At 42.3% G+C, this 18,386-nt stretch overlaps 1 protein-coding gene across 2 annotated transcripts in view; it reads left to right on the top strand.

Moving 5' to 3' along the window:
* MAP7D2 (MAP7 domain containing 2) overlaps positions 1-18,386 on the top strand; it is a 121,031-nt gene that overhangs the window by 86,610 nt on the left and 16,035 nt on the right. For both annotated transcript variants that reach the window (XM_008063349.2, XM_008063348.2), the window contains exon 9: positions 17,851-18,119. In XM_008063349.2, coding sequence (XP_008061540.2) covers positions 17,851-18,119 — 269 coding nt within the window. The remainder of the gene's footprint in view (positions 1-17,850; positions 18,120-18,386) is intronic.

Genomic DNA, 18,386 nt, shown 5'->3' with positions numbered 1-18,386 from the left:
GGGATATAAATTCCCTCTACTACAGCTTTCATGGCGTCCCAGAGATTTTGGTAAGATGTTCTTCATTTTCATTTGTTTCCATGTATCTTTTAATCTCTGTTTTGATTTCATCATTGACCCAGGAGTTGTTTAGCATCATGCTGTTTAGTGTCCATGTCTTTGTGGGTTTTGGGGGTACCATGTTAGTGTTAATGTTTATTTTTATTCCACTGTGGTCCGAGAAGGTGCATGGTAAAATTTCAGTCCTTTTAAATTTGCTTATGCTTGATTTATTGCCAAGTATGTGGTCGATCTTAGAATATGTTCCATGTGGTGATGAGTAGAATGTGTATTCTGTGGTCTTTGGATGGAGGTTCTGTAGGTATCAGTTAAGTCTATTTGATCAAGAGTCCCATGAGGTTTCAGATCTCGTTGCTGATTTTTTGTCCCGATGATCTGTCTAGGGTTGTGAGTGGGGTATTGAAGTCCCCGGCTATGATGGCATTGGAGTCGATATCTGTTTTTAGTTTACCCAGGAGCTGCTTTATGAAAGTTGGTGCTCCTATGTTTGGTGCATATATGTTTAGGATGGATATTTCTTGTTGAAGGATTGAACCTTTTATCATTATATAGTGGCCTTCTGTATCTTTTTAAATTTTTGATAGCTTAAAGGGTATTTTGTCTGAGATTAAGATCACGACTCCTTTCTTTTGTGTTTCATTTGCCTGAAAATTTGTTTCCCATCCTTTTACTTTGAGTCCGTGAGTGTCCTTTCTAGTGAGGTGAGTCTCTTGAAGGCAGTAGATTGTTTCCTGGTGATATTTTATTCGTTTTGCCATTTTATGTCTTTTCAGTGGTGCATTTAGTCCATTCACATTCAAACTGATTATTGAAATGTGTGAGTTGATCCCTATCATAATGTTCTTACAGAATTGTTTTTCTTCCTGTTTGTGTGTTGTCTTTCTTTTGGTTTTAGAGTTGAATCATGTGTTTTTAATCTTTTGCCTGTATTCTTGTGAAGAACATTGTTGTTCTTTTTTCCTTCTGTGTTCAACACTTTCTTAAGTGTTTCTTGTAGAGATGGTCTTGTGGCAGCATAGGTTCTTAGGGATTGGATATCTGGGAAAGATTTCAATTCTCCCTCACTGATGAAGCTTAGCTTGGCTGGATAGATTACTCTCGGTTGAAATTGTTTATCTTTTAGAACTTTGAAGATAGGGCTCCAAGCTCTCCTAGCCTGGAGGGTTTCTGTAGATAAATCTGCTGCTATTCTAATTGGTCTTCCCTGGTATGTAGTCTGACCTTTTTCTCTTGCAGCCTTTAGGATTTTTTCTTTTATACCTTCTTTGTTTAGATGAATTATTATATGTCTGGGAGTTGGTCCTCTCATTTGTTGTCTTGCAGGGGTTCTCTGAATCTCTTGTGTTTGAATTTTTTCATCACTGATGAGATTAGGGAAGTTTTCTTGAATGATTTCATGAAATGTTTGTTCCAGTGTGGCCTCTTTTTCTCTCTCTGCCTCAGGAAGGCCAATTACTCTTAGGTTCGGTCTCTTGAAGTGATCATTCCTCTCTTGAAGGGTTTGTTCTGTCTTTTTGAGCTTCTTTTCTATGCTTCTGACAGGTTGGGTTAGTTCTGTGTTTTGGTCTTTGAGCTTTGAGATTCTTTCTTCTGCTTGGCTAATTCTGCTTTCCATGCTTCTTATTAGTTTGTTATTTATTTCCATCACAGTATTCTTTTTTTTTTTTTTTTTTGAGTTGGAGTCTCACTCTGTCACCCAGACTGGAGTGAGTGGCCGCTTCCAGCCACCGCAGCCTCGACCTGCTGGGCTCTGGTGATCCTTCTGCCTCAGCCCTCCAAGTAGCCGGAATTACAGGCATGCGCTACCACGCCCAGCTGATTATTTTTTTATGTATTGTAGAGATGAGGTCTCGCTGCCCAGGCGGGTCTTGAACCCGTGGGCTCAGGCAATCCACTCACCTCAGCCTCCCAAAGGTGCCAGATTACAGGCTGAGCCACCGAGCCCAGCTCATCACATTATTCTTTACTGCTGTTATTTCTAACATCAGCTCCTTCCTATTTTCCTCTTGTCTCTCCTCAATTTTTTTAATTCTCTCTATTAATGTCTTGATGTCTGGGTTTGTTTCATGTGACCAGTTATTCTGGGGGCACTTCATTGTTTGTGTTCCAGAATCTGTTTTCTCAGTGTCTGATCTCCCAGGGGTCTGTGTGAGACCTGTACTCTTCTTTTGGTTTTCCTTCATTTGTGCGGTTTTTTCCCCCCTCCCTACTCTTTCCTTCCCTCCATGTCACTGTCTTCTTTAATTCTGTTATTCAGGGGTAGAGGGATTGGTTTTACTTTTGTTTGTTCAATCTCCTATTCTTTATGTATGCCCTCTTATTTTGTTCATTTCTGGAGTTGCACTGTAGGTTGGGGGTGGTCCTTTTTGCAGTTTTGGGATTTACTTAAGGGGGGAGCTGTGATTCAAAATCTATCTGCAGGTCCTGGTATTTGCTGACATGTGTATGGATAATCTGAGACCCACTTCCCACTGCCTTGGAATCTGCCTGTGCAGTGGGGCTGTAGGTTTACTCCCTGAAATAAAGTGTGGTTAGCAGAGGGAAGAGAATGGAGCAGACAGTGAGGGGAAGAGGGGAGTGGAGAGATAGAGGAGTAAGGTGGGAAACAAATGAGTGTACCAACAAATGGAGAGAGGGACCTATACTGAAACAGATAAAAACAATAGACCACAGCTATAGACTAACCAACTCCCATACAAAAAAATAAAACATACAATGATGCTAACATACAAGCTAACCAACCACCTTATTGGTGTGCTGTTCCTCTATACAAAGATATGGTTTACAGAGAGGAGAAAAGAGAAGAAAAGGAAGAGGAAAAAAAAGAAAACAAAAAGGAACAATACAGTAGGAATAGAATTAAGTCATTAAACTAACAGAACCAATCAAGCACACTCTGAGACTTTTCATTTAAGTCCAGTGTCCTTTCAGCTCTGATTTCTAGCTTTCTTTTCAAGCTGGTAAATTAGTTCGCAGTTAGGGTCAGTTGCCCCTGGTCTGCTGTGAAGGACAGTTCACATCACCTTCTGTTCACCACTCTGGCCTGTGTCTATTTTTCAAGCTTGTTTCTCCTGTTTCGGTTTATTACCTTGAATCGCTAGCACATGGTGCTATCTCAGCTGCTCACCCCAGAGGGGTGGGGCCAGACAGGAACCAGGCAGAGGCCAGAGATAGAAGCCTGCCTCAGGGCACACAGGAGGAGACCCGCGGCAGGCAGGAATCACGGTCGCAGGAGAGGTGGCAGCGATCCCAGCAGATCTTGCGTGCAGGGGCTTCAAGGACTGAAGTCGTGGATCGCCTCAGGCATGAGTGGCACAATGTGCTATGGCCACCACAGAGGCCGCGGTGGTGCCGGCAGCTGCTGTGTCTGCGCTGCAGTGGCAGTCCAGATTGCTGCAATACCCCAGCGGTGGCAACGGCTGAGCTCCATGTGAAGAGCAGGCTGCGATGTTGGAGTCCCCAGCCCCCAGGGAGAGAGCCAGAGACCCTCTGCATTCTCCTTTACAGAGGGTTTCATAGACCAGGTTGCCCCATCACCATCTTGCTGGAAGTCTGTTTTGTTTTGTTTTAAGAAATGGGATCTTGTTATGTTGCTCAGGCTGGAATGCAGTGACTGTTTACACGTGCAATCACAGTGCTCGACAGCCTCTAACTCCTGGGTTCAACTGATCTTTCCATTTCAGCCTCCTTATTAACTTAGACTACAGGTGTGTACCATCATGCTTGGCTCTTTTTTGTTAGGAATTGGAAAAACTAATCAATGAAACTATAACTGAAAAACAAATTTATGGTATCTGTGTGAGCAAGGTCTTTGGTTATTAAAATATTTTAGTGACAGTAACTGAAAAGAGTGATTTAGTAAATAACTCAATCCAGCAGTACTATGGAAGCATTTTCAGTATGACTGAGAGAAAGAGAAATATGATTTAATTTGGGAAAATAGGATAGTTTTTGTATGAAGAGAATCATATGAACCTCGTTTAGTGCATCTGTTTAGTTCAGAGAATTTAGGATAAAACACAAATTTATTGAACACTTGTGAATTTGTTAAAAATATTCAAGATGACATCAGCTCTTATGTTTTTGCTTTTTTTTTTAGCTCTTTTGATATGTTGCTTTCTAATAGAGACTTTTTCACTTATTATTATTTTTAGAGATGACTGTGGTGTTTATAGATGACTAGTACCTGCTATTGATGTGACTGTCCCTTATAAGGAAAATCCTTCCATAGCGCATCATTGAATTAAAAGCATGTTTGTTTTTTCTTTCTTTTTTTTTCCCCAAGAATTGGAGTCTCACTCTGTCACCCAGGCTGGAGTGCAGTGGCATGGTCATGACTCACTGCAACTGCATCTTCGACCTCCTAGGCTCAGGCAGTCCTTCTACCCCAACCTCCCAAGTAGATGGGCCTACAGGCATGTACCACCCCCCACGCCTGGCTAATTTTTTTTTTTATTTTTTGTAGAGACAAAGTCTGTGTTTCCCAAGCTGGTCTCAAACTCTTGGGCTCAAGCAGTCCTTCTACCTTAGCTTTCCAAAGTTCTAGGATTACAGGCATGAGGCACCACACCCAGCAAAAGCATGTTTTTATTTGTTTTTTAGTTCATTGCATCTTTTCTGAGCTAGTATTGCCCATCTTTGGTTAGGGACTTGTTCTCTTGTAATCTCTTTAAATTTACTGTCTGGGTTCTATAGTCTCTATTTCTCTTTGCCCTATTTCTGAGCCTTTTCAGTTTCCACTCATGTGTCACTACTCTGGTGTTAATTAGTGCCATTTACAGTAACAGAGAGAAGCCTAGTTCCTCCTGAGGCTTTTACAGGTTTCACCCTCTCTCTTCCTGGATATTGACTCATGGTCCCTGCTCTAGTGTAGCTTACAAGTTTCATCATTATTGTAAATTTCACTGAGATAAACAAGAGAGGTATTCTCTTCTATAGAAGTGAGAACTACAGGAAGACCTAGTTTTGTTGCACTTTGCTTTATTGTACTTTGCAAATACTGGGGGGAGTGTTTTTGTTTTTCTATGAATTGAAGTTTATAGCAACCCTGTGTCAAGCATGCTTATTGGTGCCATTTTTCCAACAGCATGTGCTCACTTTCATGTCTCTGTGTCACATTTTGGTACTTACCACAATATTTCACACTTTTTCATTATTGTTATATCTGTTATGGTGATCTGTGAATGGTAATCTTTGAAGTTGTATTGTAATTGTTTTGGGGTGCTAGGAACCATGCCCATTTAAGACAGCAAACTTAATCAGTGTTGTATGTAGTCTGACTGCTCCACTGACAGGCCATTCTACCATCTCCCTCCCTCTCCTCAGGCCTCCCTGTTCCCTGAGGCACAACATTATTGAAATTAGGCCAGTTAATAACTCTACAGTGGTCTCAAAGTGTTCAAGTGAAAGGGAAAGTTGCACATCTCTAACTTTAGATCACAAGTTAGAAATGGTTAAGCTTAGTCAGAGGGGCATGCTGAAATCCAAGACAGGCTAAAAGCTGGGCCTGTTGCACCAGACGACTAACCAAGTTGCAAATGTAAAGGAAAAGTTCTTGAAGGAAATTAGAAATGTTACTTCAGTGAACACATGAATGGTAGGAAATCAAAATAGTCTTATTGCTGATATGGAGAAAGTTTGAGTGGTCTGAATAGACGATCAGACCAGCCACAACATTCCCTTAAATCAAAGCCTAATCCAGGGTCAGAACCTAACTCTCTTCAATTCTATGAAGACTGAGAGAGTGAGGAAGCTGCAGAAGAGTTTGGAGTGAGCAGAGGTTGGTTCATGAGGTTCAAGGAAAGAAACTATCTCCATAAAATAAAAGTGCAGGATATAGAAGATGCACCAGATTATCCAGAAGATCTAGCTAAGATAACTAATGAAGGTGACTACACTAAACAGATTTTTAATGTTGATGAAACAGCCTTCTACTGGAAGAAGATGCCATCTGGAACTTTCATAGCTAGAGAGGAATAAATCAATGCCTGGCTTCAACCTTCATAAAGGACAGGCTGAGTCTCTTGTGAGGGGCTAATGCAGTTTGTGACTTTAAGTTGAAGCCAGTGCTCATTGATTATTCTGAAAATCCTAGAGTCCTTAAGAATGATGCTAAATCTACTCTGCCTATGCTCTATAAATGAAACTGCAAAGCCTGGGGTACAGCACATTTATTTACAGCATGGTTTCTTGAATATTTAAAGTCCACTGTTGAGATCTATTGCTCAGAAAAGATGATTTCTTTTAAAATATTACCTGACAATGCAACTGGTCACCCAAGAACTCTGATGGAGATGTACAAGGATATTAATATCGTTTTCAAGTCTGCTAACACAACATTCATTCGCCCATGGATCAAGGAGTCATTTCAACTTCTAAGTCTTCTTATTTAAGAAATACATTTCACGGCTGGGAACAGTGGCTCATGCCAGTAATCCCAGCACTTTGGGAGGCTGAGGCAAGAAGATTGCTTGAGCCCAGGATTTTGAGACCAGCCTGGGCAACATGGCAGATCTCGTCTCTAGAATAAATCCAGGAATTAGCCAGTTGTGGTGGCGTGCAACTATAAATCCCAGCTACTTGGAAAGCTGAAGGCTGAAGCAGAAGGGTTGCCTGGTCAAGACTGTGGTAGCTGTGATCATACCACTGCACTGAGTCTTAGGCTGCTTCTTCTTTTTTCTTTTTTTTTTGAGTTGGAGTCTCACTCTGTTATCCAGGCTGAAGTGCAGTGGCACACCCATGGCCACCCCACTGTCGACTTGCTAGGCTCCAGAGATACTTCTGCCTCAGCCTTCCAAGTAGCCGGAATTGCAGGTACACGTCACCACACCCGACTAATTTTTATTTATTTGTTTGTTTGTTTGTTTGTTTGTTTATTGTAGAGTTGAGGTCTCGTCAAGTTGCCCAGGCTGCTCTGAAACCCACTGGCTCAAGCAGTCCACTCACCTCAATCTCCCAAAGTGCTGGGATTGCAGGCTGAGTCACTGAGCTTGGCCAGCTTAGGCTTCTAATGAGCCGGTCCCCTCCACCCCCAGTGGTGAGCATGGTACCCAATGGGCGGTTTTCTATCTCTTGTCCCCCCCCCCCCTTTTTTTTGAGTCAGAGTCTCACTCTGTCACCCAGGCTGGAGTACAGTGGCATGCTCACAGCTACCCCAGCATTGACCTGCTGGGCTCAGGTGATCCTTCCACCTCATCCTTCCAAGTAGCCGTAACTACAGGTGCATGCTACCACACCTGGCTTATTTTTTATTATATTGCAGAGACAAGGTCTCACCAAGTTGCCCAGGCTGGTCTCAAACCCGTCGGCTCAGGCAGTGCTCTCACCTCAGCCACCCAAAGTGCTGGGATTACAGGCTTGAGCCACCACGCCCAGCATCGACTTCTCCCCTTTTAGCAGTGCCCAATGTGTTGTTGGACTTGCTCTACTTGCTTTTTTGCAGTGGTCTGGAACTGAATTTGCAACATTTCTGAGGTATGCTTGTAGATTCTTGGAGGCAAGCTCACAGTTGGCTTTATGCTGTTTCTTTGAAGTTGAAAATCTTGAATAAGATTGTGTTTCTAGAACTACTTTATAGTTTAAAGGACATGTCATCTGAGTTTTATAAAAGTTCTCCCTGACCAAAGAGACTTGAGTAAAATCCCAGACTTTTAAAATGCAGTTCAATTGGGAGAAAAAAATGTAATTTCCACTCTATCTAGAATAGTAATAAGTATATGGTAGGTGCTTTAAATATTTCCAGAGTGAATGAATGCAAGTCATTATGCCCAGTGCTTCAGAGAATCCCCAGATGAGTGGGAACAGTCTCTACTTCAAGAAACTTTCTACAAGGTGGTGGGGAGCTGTGTATACAGTTGAGCACAGTACAGGCCCTAATCTAAAGAGCTGTTCTGCTGCTCAGAACTCATTTCAGCCATGACATTCTCCAGAGCCAGCCAAAACTGAATTCATCCCCTTCTCTGTGTTCACAGGGCATCATGTATAGCCCTCTCTCATTCACTCACTTAATGTCCAATCCTCTTCTAAGGGGAGGATGCAGCTATGAATATGGCAAAAGTCCCCACCCTCATGAAGCTTACATGACAACAGAATATATACAATTAAGTGGTGATAAATGCTGTGAAGAAAAATTAAACTGGTTCAGATGACAGAGAGTAGTAGAGGGAAATAGCTAGATAAAGTAGTCAGGAAAGGCTTCTCTGAGGAGGTGATGCTTGAGCAGAGCTCTATACAGGCTTATTGATCTATGCCTCATTGCACTGTGTTAGCATTTTATGTTCACTTAAGGTCTCATACTATAGATTGCCTTGGAAACTGTCTCCATTTATTGTTGCATAGTAGGTACTCAGTATATGTCTGCCTTAGTCCGTTTGGGCTGCTATAACAAAATACCATAAACTGGGCAACTTATAACAACAGAAATGCATTTTTCACAGTTCTGGAGGCTGGGAAGTCCAAGATCAAGGTCTGGGCAGTTTTGGTGTCTTGTAAGGGCCCATTTTCTGGTCCATAGTCAACCATCTTCTTCTTGTATCCTCTTCACATGGTGAAAAGGGCAAGGGAGCTCTCTGGGGTCTCTTTTATAAGGGCATTAATTTCATTCAGGAGTGCTCTGACCTCATGATTTAATCATCTCCCCAAAGGCCCCATCTCCTAATACTATTACTTTGGGGCTAGGGTTTCAACTTATGAATTTTGAGGATTCACAAATATTCAGACTGTGCAGTGTCTATGGGATGCAAGTAAAAAGGGAAGGAAAACCTAGAGGACAGGAGTGAGGTCACCTAGCAGATACAGAAAATGCTGAGACCAAACTTGCCCAAGGATTCTGGCCTTTTGCCTTCTTGGCTATTCATAGGCTTCTCCTACTGCTGCAGGGTGTTCCTGCCACTACAACAAAGAGAAATTGATGGAATGTTAATGAAATGATCTTTATTTTCAGAGTACAATACATGTCATCTCTGAAGCAGGCAGGAAAAATGGTCAACTCGAACACAAATGGGCTTCCATGTGTACTGTCAAAACTATCAAGAGTCATTTCCTGAAGAAAGTTTCCCTGAGGATGGAAGTTGCTCTGGGACCTCTAAGTCAGTATTACTGATTTGAGAGGTCTAAGGAGAAACCAGTGGTTTTTTTTTAAATTTTTAAAATGTTCCAAAAAAAGTTTCTCTCCCAGAGGGGAAATTAGTGGCTGAACCACACTGGATATGGACCAGGTCTAAGAAACATGGAAACTCAAGTAGAGTGTAAGTCAATTCTGAAAATCCAACCAAACTATATAGCAGTGGGAAAAAAAATGAATCGCAGCTGCCCACAACCACATGGGTAGATCTCAGGAATGTAGTGTTGAGTGGAAAAAGCAAGTTGTAGAAGAATGTCAACAGTTTGATTCCATTCATATTGAGTTCCCAGATCTGCAAACCTAAACAATGTTTGTTTTGGGTCTTTTTGAGTCAGGGTCTCACTCTGTTGCCCAGGCTGGAGTACAGTGATACAATCATGGGTCACCACAGCCTCAACCTCCTGAACTCAAGAGATCCTTCCACTTCAGCCTCCTGAATAGCCAGGACTACACAATGCCCACATATGTGCACCACAATGCCCGGCTAATTTTTTGCTTTTGTGTAGAGATGAGGTCTCACTATGTGGCCTAGGCTGGTCTTCAATTCCTGGGCTCAAGCAGTCCTCCTGCCTTGGCCTCCCAAAGTGCTGGCATTACAGGTGTGAGCCACTGTGCCAGCCAACAATGTATTTTTAAGAATATAACTGGTAAAATGATTTCTGGAAAAGGTAAGAAAATGACCACTATAAAATTCAGGGTGATGATGGCCTCTTCAGTGGGAAGGGAAAGGAATTGGAGGAGCCTATATGAGATACTGGCAAAATGATAGTGTCTTTCTTTTTAATTAATTGGTGGGGGTGTGGGTATTTGTTATATCATTCTTTATAACTTATATGTTTTATAAACATTATTTTGCATACTCTTGAAGAAAGACAATTTGGAAAAGACACTTACTTGATTCTTAAAATGGTGTCAAACATAAAACAGACCCTTAACCAAACTGCTATTTTTGACATTCCTTCTGTGCAGACCAAGTGTGTGATTTTTTTAAAGCATACTGGAAATGATGTGGCTTTGAAAAGGGGCTGAGTTAGCGCCTTTGAACTCCCATGCAGAAGCCGACAGGTCATGTGATTAATGTTCCCTTTTCCTGTGACCTCCTAAGCTCTGACAGTGCATTGTTCTCCTCCCTGATCTCAGATAAATTAAGCCACTGTTGGGTGACTGTGAATGTTAATAGTATTGCTCTTTTAAGCACCCAAGTTTATTTTTATTGTTTGCATTGTCTGGTACTCATATGGGTTTTAGAAAACGAGATTCAGCCACACTCTGAAAGACATAGGTGGAGCATAGCTTTCTTCTTGTAACCTAGGGAGAAGAAATCAAGTGTGGCCAAACATAGTTACCCAGTCTGTCTCTGTCTGTAAGGGCTGATGCTACCTGTACTCCCAGTTCTTTGCTAGGAACTCTTCTCTAATGGTTTTATATTCTTAGAAATATATTCTAAGTCAGTCTGGTCATTTTGATAGATAATATTTCAGCTGTCTATTGCTGCTATAACAAACTACCCAAAATTCAGTAGCTTAGAACAATAATTTGTTATTCATTCTCTTAGTTCTATGACTTGGGCATACCGAGAGGTTTTCTCTTGGGGTCTTTTGTGCATTTGCTCTGTGGGTTACTTGGGTTTGCCAGGTGGTTCTCATCAGGATTTTCCATGCCACTGCAATCCAGAGTTTGCCAGGGCTGAAGTTATCTAGGGTTCGACTGATCTAGAGAGTCTAGATGGGACATTCCTCAGCTGAAGCTGTCAACCAGAGTGCTTACTATAACCTCTCCTTGTGGCTTAGGTATCTCACAGCATGGCGATTGGGATTTAACAGGAAATGACCCAAGAGTGAGTATCTCCTGAGGCATGAAGTAGAAACTGCCAGGCCAGTTAAGGACTATGCCCTGAATTGGCACAGCATTACTTCTTTGCTGTATTTTATAGGTCAAAGCAGTCAGGACAACATAGATTCAATGGGACAGAGAAATCAACTCAAAAGATCATGTGGAGTGGGAGATATTATTGTGGCCATCTTTGGAAAATTCAGTGTGCCAAAGATAATCACTTCCAGAGATTGATCATAGCTGAGATCAGTTTTGTATCAGGGACCTAGTTTGATTTCACTTTATCATGCATTGAAAATAAAACAGATACTCCATGTGAGGGAAAAATTAAGATTAGGTCTTGTGGATGGCCCAAAATAGATGCTGCTCACTTTTCTCCCAATCCCAGACCCAGCCTATTTCTTTGGTAGCTGAGGACATTTAATGGATTCTTACCAGGCACTCTCCTCATAAGGCTTTTCTGGTAGATGTGTAGTATGATTAATCCTTCCCACAGATGAGCATCTACAGTGTGTCAGCCTCTCTGCAAGGACAATTAAACTGCTCTTTTTTGCCACCACGTTATTCTTCAGTGGGCTTTTACATTCTTACCTGAAATTTTTCTTGAAGATAATTGAAAATGTCAAATGATACCCCCTCCTTGCAACCAAACTTATATACTCACTCAGTTCATACTCCTATATTTTTTAGTCTTATCAGAGGATAATTTGAGTTTAGGCCAGTTTTTTAAGCCTTTTTATTTTGAAATAATTTCAACCTTACAAAAGAACTGAAAGACTAGAACAAAGAACTGTTGGATACCTTTCATCCTGTGTTAACATTTAGCTACATATGCTTCACCATTCTCATCTCCTCATCACTCTGATTCACAGTCTCACATTCATCCTCCACAGACATACCTGCACAGACACAGACACATAGATTTATCCCAGAACTATTTTAGAGGAAGTTGCAGACAACATGTCCCTTTACTATTAAGAACAAAGACATTCTCTTACATAGCCACAGTACAATTACAAAAATCAGAAAATTTAACTTTGAAATGGTATTATTACTTAATTTACAGTGTATGTACAACTTCTGCCAGTTATCCCAATAAGATTCTTTCTAGCGTTGCTTTTCCTGGTCCAGGGTCTAGCTCAGGGTCCTACATTGCATTTAGTTGTCTCATCTCCTTAGTCTCTTTCAACCTAGAACAGTTCCGCAGCCTTTCTTTTTCATGACCTTGACATTTTTAAAGAGTACAAGCCAGTCATTTTCAGGACTGTCCTTCAGTTTGTATTGGCCTCATGTGTCCTCCTGATTAGATTTGAGGTGTGCGTGTTGGGCAGGAATCCCAAAGCAGGGATGTTGGGTCCTTCTCAGTGCCTCTTATCAGGAGGCCATAATGTCAGTTTGTTTCACTATTGGTGATGCTGGGTTAAGGTGGTATTCCCAGGTTTCTGTGGTACAAAACTGCTCTTTTTCTCTGGGAAGTAATAAAATTTTCAAAATGTTGGCTGAGCTGTGCTCACAAAGCCACAGACTCCTCCCATCCAAGTAGGTGGGTTACATTCACTGTGCATGGAGTCAAGTGGTTTTGGGGAAAATAGAGCTAGATTCCAAGATGTGGAGAGAACAAGTCCTTTGGGGTTCTGCTTTGCAACTCATGTTCAGAAGTATGACAAACCTCTCCCAAGAGTTATCCTTGCCACTCTACTTACAGAGGTGTTTGTTCATATGTTCTGCCCATCATGGAAACTAAAAGGTTATATTACCCTATCTTAGACTCCTAAAAGGCCTAACTTTACCATCCTAAGCAAACCCTTGTGAATCCCCTTTGTTATATTTTTATTGATCCTCAAAAATTAAAACAGAAACTAAAATAGCGAGACAGAGAACAAATGCCTTGGGTGCCAGCCCTGGCTCTCTTGTCTATTTGCATCTCTTTGGGAATGGTTATTTAAGCTCTAAGGACTTTTGTTTTCTTATCTAAAATATGGTTAATAGCAATTCCCTACCTACCTAACTGGGTTATTGTGACTATCAAACAGACCCTTATTAAATAGATGAAAATGCAAAGTACTTCAAAATAAAATTCTGTACAAGCACAGTGAGTTCCCTTGATTCATTCATGTTTCTTTCCTCAGCTAAGATACCTGTTTCCAGGAAATTGAAAAATAAATAGCTTTGCCAGACTTGGTTTGGCATGCAGAAGTTTGAGCAGGACTGGCCAGAGAGCCATGGAGCCTGCCAGACCAATGTTGCTTTTTAGTTTGCTCCAGATGCCTGTGGTTAGCAGCTCTTGGAGGGCACCTGGCAGGGTGCAAAGTCCATAGAAACAAGTGGCAAGGCAGGATGAGCTGGAAACTCGGCAGATCTGGAGATATCAATGGGAACTTCTGAGGTTTTCTTCTGTATTTTGGCCATTCACTTTAGGAAAAAACCCTATAATTTGCCTACACTTCTGTAATGTGAAGGTCATGTTTGTGTGTGCATAAAAGTGTGTGTTTTCTAATTTACTGTTTTGGGGCAGGGACTAGGATAGGGGAGTATAAACAGACTTCTTAATGGTTTTTATCCCAAATAATCCAGCCTTCTCAGGTAGAAATTATTTTTAAATGTGTGCTCGTGGGTAATTGGCCCAATTTTATTTAGAAGAGAACCTCACAGTCTTGGCATGAACTGAACCTACATGTGACCATTCTGTTAAAGCAAGTTGAAGCAAGACTTTTCAGGGCTGTGCTGACTCAAGGCTGTCAGAACCACCCCCACCCAGGTCAATCTGGCCTTTTCTCTCTAGGTTTATAATCTTGCCCACGTTTCCATGTACTCAAATGAATGTGACAGAACCGTTAGGTTCCAGCCACACTGACTGAAGATGCTCCATTTAAACAGTTTCAGCTTTACAGTAGAATTGCTGGTGAGCCATTTAAACCAAACTCAGAGGTGCTGTTGGAATTTACATGCTGGCTTTATGGCTGCTGAGGCTGCAGCCAATTCAGACCTCTTACCCGGTACCACCATTTTAGCCCTGGGGTCCCTCAGGTGGGAGTCATGACTACAGAAGAGTTCTTCAGACACCTAGCCTTCATGGCAGAGGTGCCAGAACACTGCAGGGACCCCTGGGACAGAGCCCACCTCTTTCAGCACCACTTAGAGAAGCCCAGAGTGGGAGTTTATAGGCATATCCCAGGGAGAAAACTAGAATGGGCAGGGATGGGCATACCTGGCACCTTTGCTCAGCCTCACTATCAGAGAAATCATGTATCACGCTATGGGGAAGAAGGTGAGGGCAAGGAAGAAGAGCAGATGACTTTTGCCAGTCCTTCTAATGGTAGAAATTCCTCTTTAACAAGTCAAGGTAGGAATGCTTATTGGAGGAGAAAGTGTTTCCATCTACATTATCTACCACAAGATAACAGTCTTTCCTATGGCCTCTCTGGCCAAGTCCCAAATCCATCCCCTGCCCCTATACTGTTGTTGGACCAAGGGACACATAGCATTCACATGACATTTCAGGGAGTAGGTAATATGCTTTGATCTTGGTAAGGTGTTAGACTGAGTCTTTCAAGATGCCCTTGTGGTGGTTATAGCAAAATGGGTGATGGGTTTACAGTGTGGGTGACACTCAACTTCAGCAGGTCATTGTTAGCTTGAGAGAGGGGGTATGTGGAAGGGACAGAACACAGAGCCTTTGCCTGCTTAACAGTGTTACTACAGCCCTAGATGACAGTGCAAAAGGAAGTTGTAACCAAGCCAAAGATCTTCTGCCATGTGTTTGTACAGATTATTTGAGCCTGAACATAGATTTTTGCAGCACATTGGAAAACCATGCTCAGTGGATCACTGTCAACATGAGCGAGCAGGGCATGATGATTTCCCCTGTTACAGTTCATCCTCCTAGTTTTGGTGCATTCTTGTTAGTAAGGATTATTTGAGATTTTAGTTTATCATCTGTTTAACCAACACCAACATATAACAGCTATTGAGTGCTTACTCTATGTCATTTCTACAAAGAATATCTTGGGGACTTGGTGACCCCAAACTCAGGCTTGACTGCCATTGCAACATTGGAAATAGAGCAGAACTGTAAAGAGAGAGTTAAGTAGATGTGGACTCAAGCCCTGGCTCCATTAATTGGTTAACTGTGGGAATCATTTAACCTTTCTAAGACTAGTTTCCTCATCTGTAAAGTGATCATGATAATGATATCTGTGTCAACCCGTTTATACACATGTGTATACAAATATGTGTTTATATATACTTAATACAGTGGCTGGTGTATAGACAACACTCAGTAAACATGGATACGACTGTGGAGAGTGTTAATGGAGGCCTGAGCTCCAAGTGGTCGGAGAAGGACCTGATCTGACTCTGTCAGAACACAAAAGAATTCCTGTGCTGAATCATAGAGGCATTCACACATTACCGGTTGAGCTAAGACTCTCAGGAGACTGTGGGTATACCTCAGAATCACTTGGAGATTGGATGCTACTCCTCCAGCCAGAACAGCTCCCCTGTTATCTACTATATACAGATAGAGAATGTATGTGTGCATGCATCCATCTCTGTGTATGGGTGTGTGTGTCTTTCTCCCTCAGAGATTCTCAGTTGAGAAGGATCTTGTTCCAAGGGGACATTTGGTGATATCTGGAGACATTTTTGATTGTCACAATCTGGGAAGGGGGACAGATCGCCACTGGTGGTTGGAGACCAGGGATGCTGGTAAACATCCTGCAGTGCACAGGACATTCCCTCACAACAAAGAACAATCCACCCTCAAATGTTGGTAATACTAGGTTAAGAAAGCCTGCTGTATGTGTATGTTAGGGCAGGGGGCGTTGGCACATGATTTCTATTTGGCAAGAGTCTAGGAAAAAAAATGGAAAACCATGGTTATATAGTGCATCTGGAAAGAACTACCTGATTGCTGAGTAATCTGAAAAACTGCATCCCTTAAGAATGGTGGGAGAACTGAGTATAAGCCTGAGTCAGCTGAGGGTAGAGGGAAGAACTGTCTGCCGAGAGTGAAAAAACACCATCCACATGGGTGAGGTATCTCAGGGTTCTGGGTTGCTCCATGCCTAACAGGATGATGACACAGGAAAGTCATTTTGGCCAGGATCTTTGAAGAGATCCTTCCTGAGGTTAGAGAAGCCAGACTGCCATGGGGTGGGATGGACAGCTTGCCATGGAAGTATGATCCAGAATGATTTTATATCAGTAAAATGGTTGCTATTATGACAGCTGGATTTTAGAAATTCAGATCTGTTAAAGAAATATACATTGTTTCAAGCGATCGCCTGTTTCCCACCACTACACATTGACTGAAAGAGGGCAGCGAGACCTCATCTCTACAATAAATCAAAATGAGCTGGGCGTGGTAGCACGCGCCTGTAATTCCGGTTACTCGGAAGGATCGCCGGAGCCCAGCAGGTCGAGGCTGCAGTGGTCGGGAGCGGCCACTGCACTCCAGTCTGGGCAACAGAGTGAGACTCCAACTCAAAAAAAAAAAAAGAAAGAGGGTGCTCTCCCGGGCACCTGGAGCTGGCCTTTTGACATGAGAGCATCATTGTAAAACTAGCCTGCATCTCATCCAGTCCATATGCTACTTGAGGGTTATTTTCTGGTTCCAGATCAAGTTTAATATTGATCTGATCATATTTTTCCTTACCAACAGGATCTGATTAGGTAACCCTTTAGGTCACTAGTGAGAAATTGACTTTAAATATTGGGGTGAGTTGCCATTTTTATTGCTGTTTTTATAGATCAGAAAGCTAGATATTAGCAATGCCTTGTGTTTCAACCTGCTACAGGATTGAAAGTGACAATTTATAATTTATATATAGATTATTTTATGTCCTTCCTAGAGGAACTCTGTACAAATGCCTGCATCCCTGTGCAAAGCTCTGGAGAAACTTGGCATCTCAGGCTAAGCTTCTACCTATGTCCTCATCAAGCAGCACTCTCCAGGAGCCATGCCTAAGCTGGCACACCTGTAATGGAGCTTTCCCAGCAGGCATAAGACAAGCTCCTGTGTTTTAACAAAGTGCTATTTCCCTGAGTGGCTGATCCTCACCTTTTACATCTGCCCACTGGGAGAAGAAAAATTATTTTAAACCTAAGAACCTCCAGAAAGCATCCCCCATCTCCATCTCTTGGTTGACTTTGTTCCTCAGCATCTAAAAAGGAACTGGGAACCTTGAAGACAGGATACAAAGTGAAATAAGCCAGATGCAAAAAGACAAATACTGTATGAATCCACTTATATGAGGTACCTGGAATAGACAAATTCACAGAGACAGAAGCTAGAAGGTTAGTTACCCGGGGCTAAGGGCAGGGGGAATGGGGAGCTAGTGCTTAATGAAGATGGAAGGTGGTGATGGTTGAACAACAATATGGATGTTCTTAATGCCCCGAACTGTGTGCTTAAAAATGGTTAAAATGGTAAATTTTATGTTATGTATATTGTATCGCAAATTTTTTAAAAAGGAGCCAGCTTGTCTATTGTCATATGCTGAAGTCAGACCCAACCCTGATGTTCACCTGAAAAGAGGAAGTGGGAAAATGCCTAATACTCCATCATTATGTTGTCATCAAACCTAAATGAGATTAGGATATGGTATCACCAGCTGGGCTTCTTAAAATATTTCCCTCTCCACCACGATCATCTTATAGAGACCATATGTTCCTGTTGGGGTGAGAGTTAGTGATTTTTGAGTGTGTGCAAAGCCCTACATTTGTTCCTCTGGAAGGATGAAATTGTTCAATTTCTTAGAACCAGGTGTTTAAGGAGCAGAGAAGTCTGTGGCCAGGCTCAGTAGTCATCTTATGGCATGTTTTTGGTTTTCCAGGACAACTTCAAAAGCATATCCACAGTCTCCAAAGACAGTGAAGCCTCCATACCTAGGGTCGCCTGTGAAGTACCGCTTACCTGCTCTTCCCAGCCAAGAAACACCCAAGAAGAAAGCAGAGAAAGAGAAGAGCAACAAGGAAAGGGAAGGTGTCTTGGCTCAGCAGGCTGCCAGCCTGCATGGAGAGGAAGTCCCAGAGAAGCACGTGGCTGATAAGCATGCCAGTGAGAAGCATGCTGCTGCAGGAAACAAGACTGAGAGCAATGCAGGTAGACCTTCGTTGACACTGCCACCTGGCCTTGGCTTTCCCAAGGTGGTTCTCCCTCTGACCTGATCCACATGCCATTCTCTAGTGTTTGGGGAGTGAAAAAGATTTTTCCCTGGAGACAACTTTATTTACTTGTACAGCTTTCTCAAGCTTGCACATTGCTCCTGATTCCCTCAAAGTCTCCTGAGAGTCCCCTGGAGGGGATGTAGGGGCTGACTTGGACCATGACTGTGGAAGCTCCTGGGGATACAGACAGGCTGCATCCAGC

The sequence above is a fragment of the Carlito syrichta genome, unplaced genomic scaffold (assembly GCF_000164805.1).
Source record: "Carlito syrichta isolate Samal-C Ts95f unplaced genomic scaffold, Tarsius_syrichta-2.0.1 Scaffold306767, whole genome shotgun sequence".
Classification (NCBI taxonomy): Eukaryota; Metazoa; Chordata; class Mammalia; order Primates; family Tarsiidae; genus Carlito; species Carlito syrichta.
The sequence above is the reverse complement of the archived record's forward strand: the minus strand, read 5'-3'. Positions and strand labels throughout refer to the sequence as shown.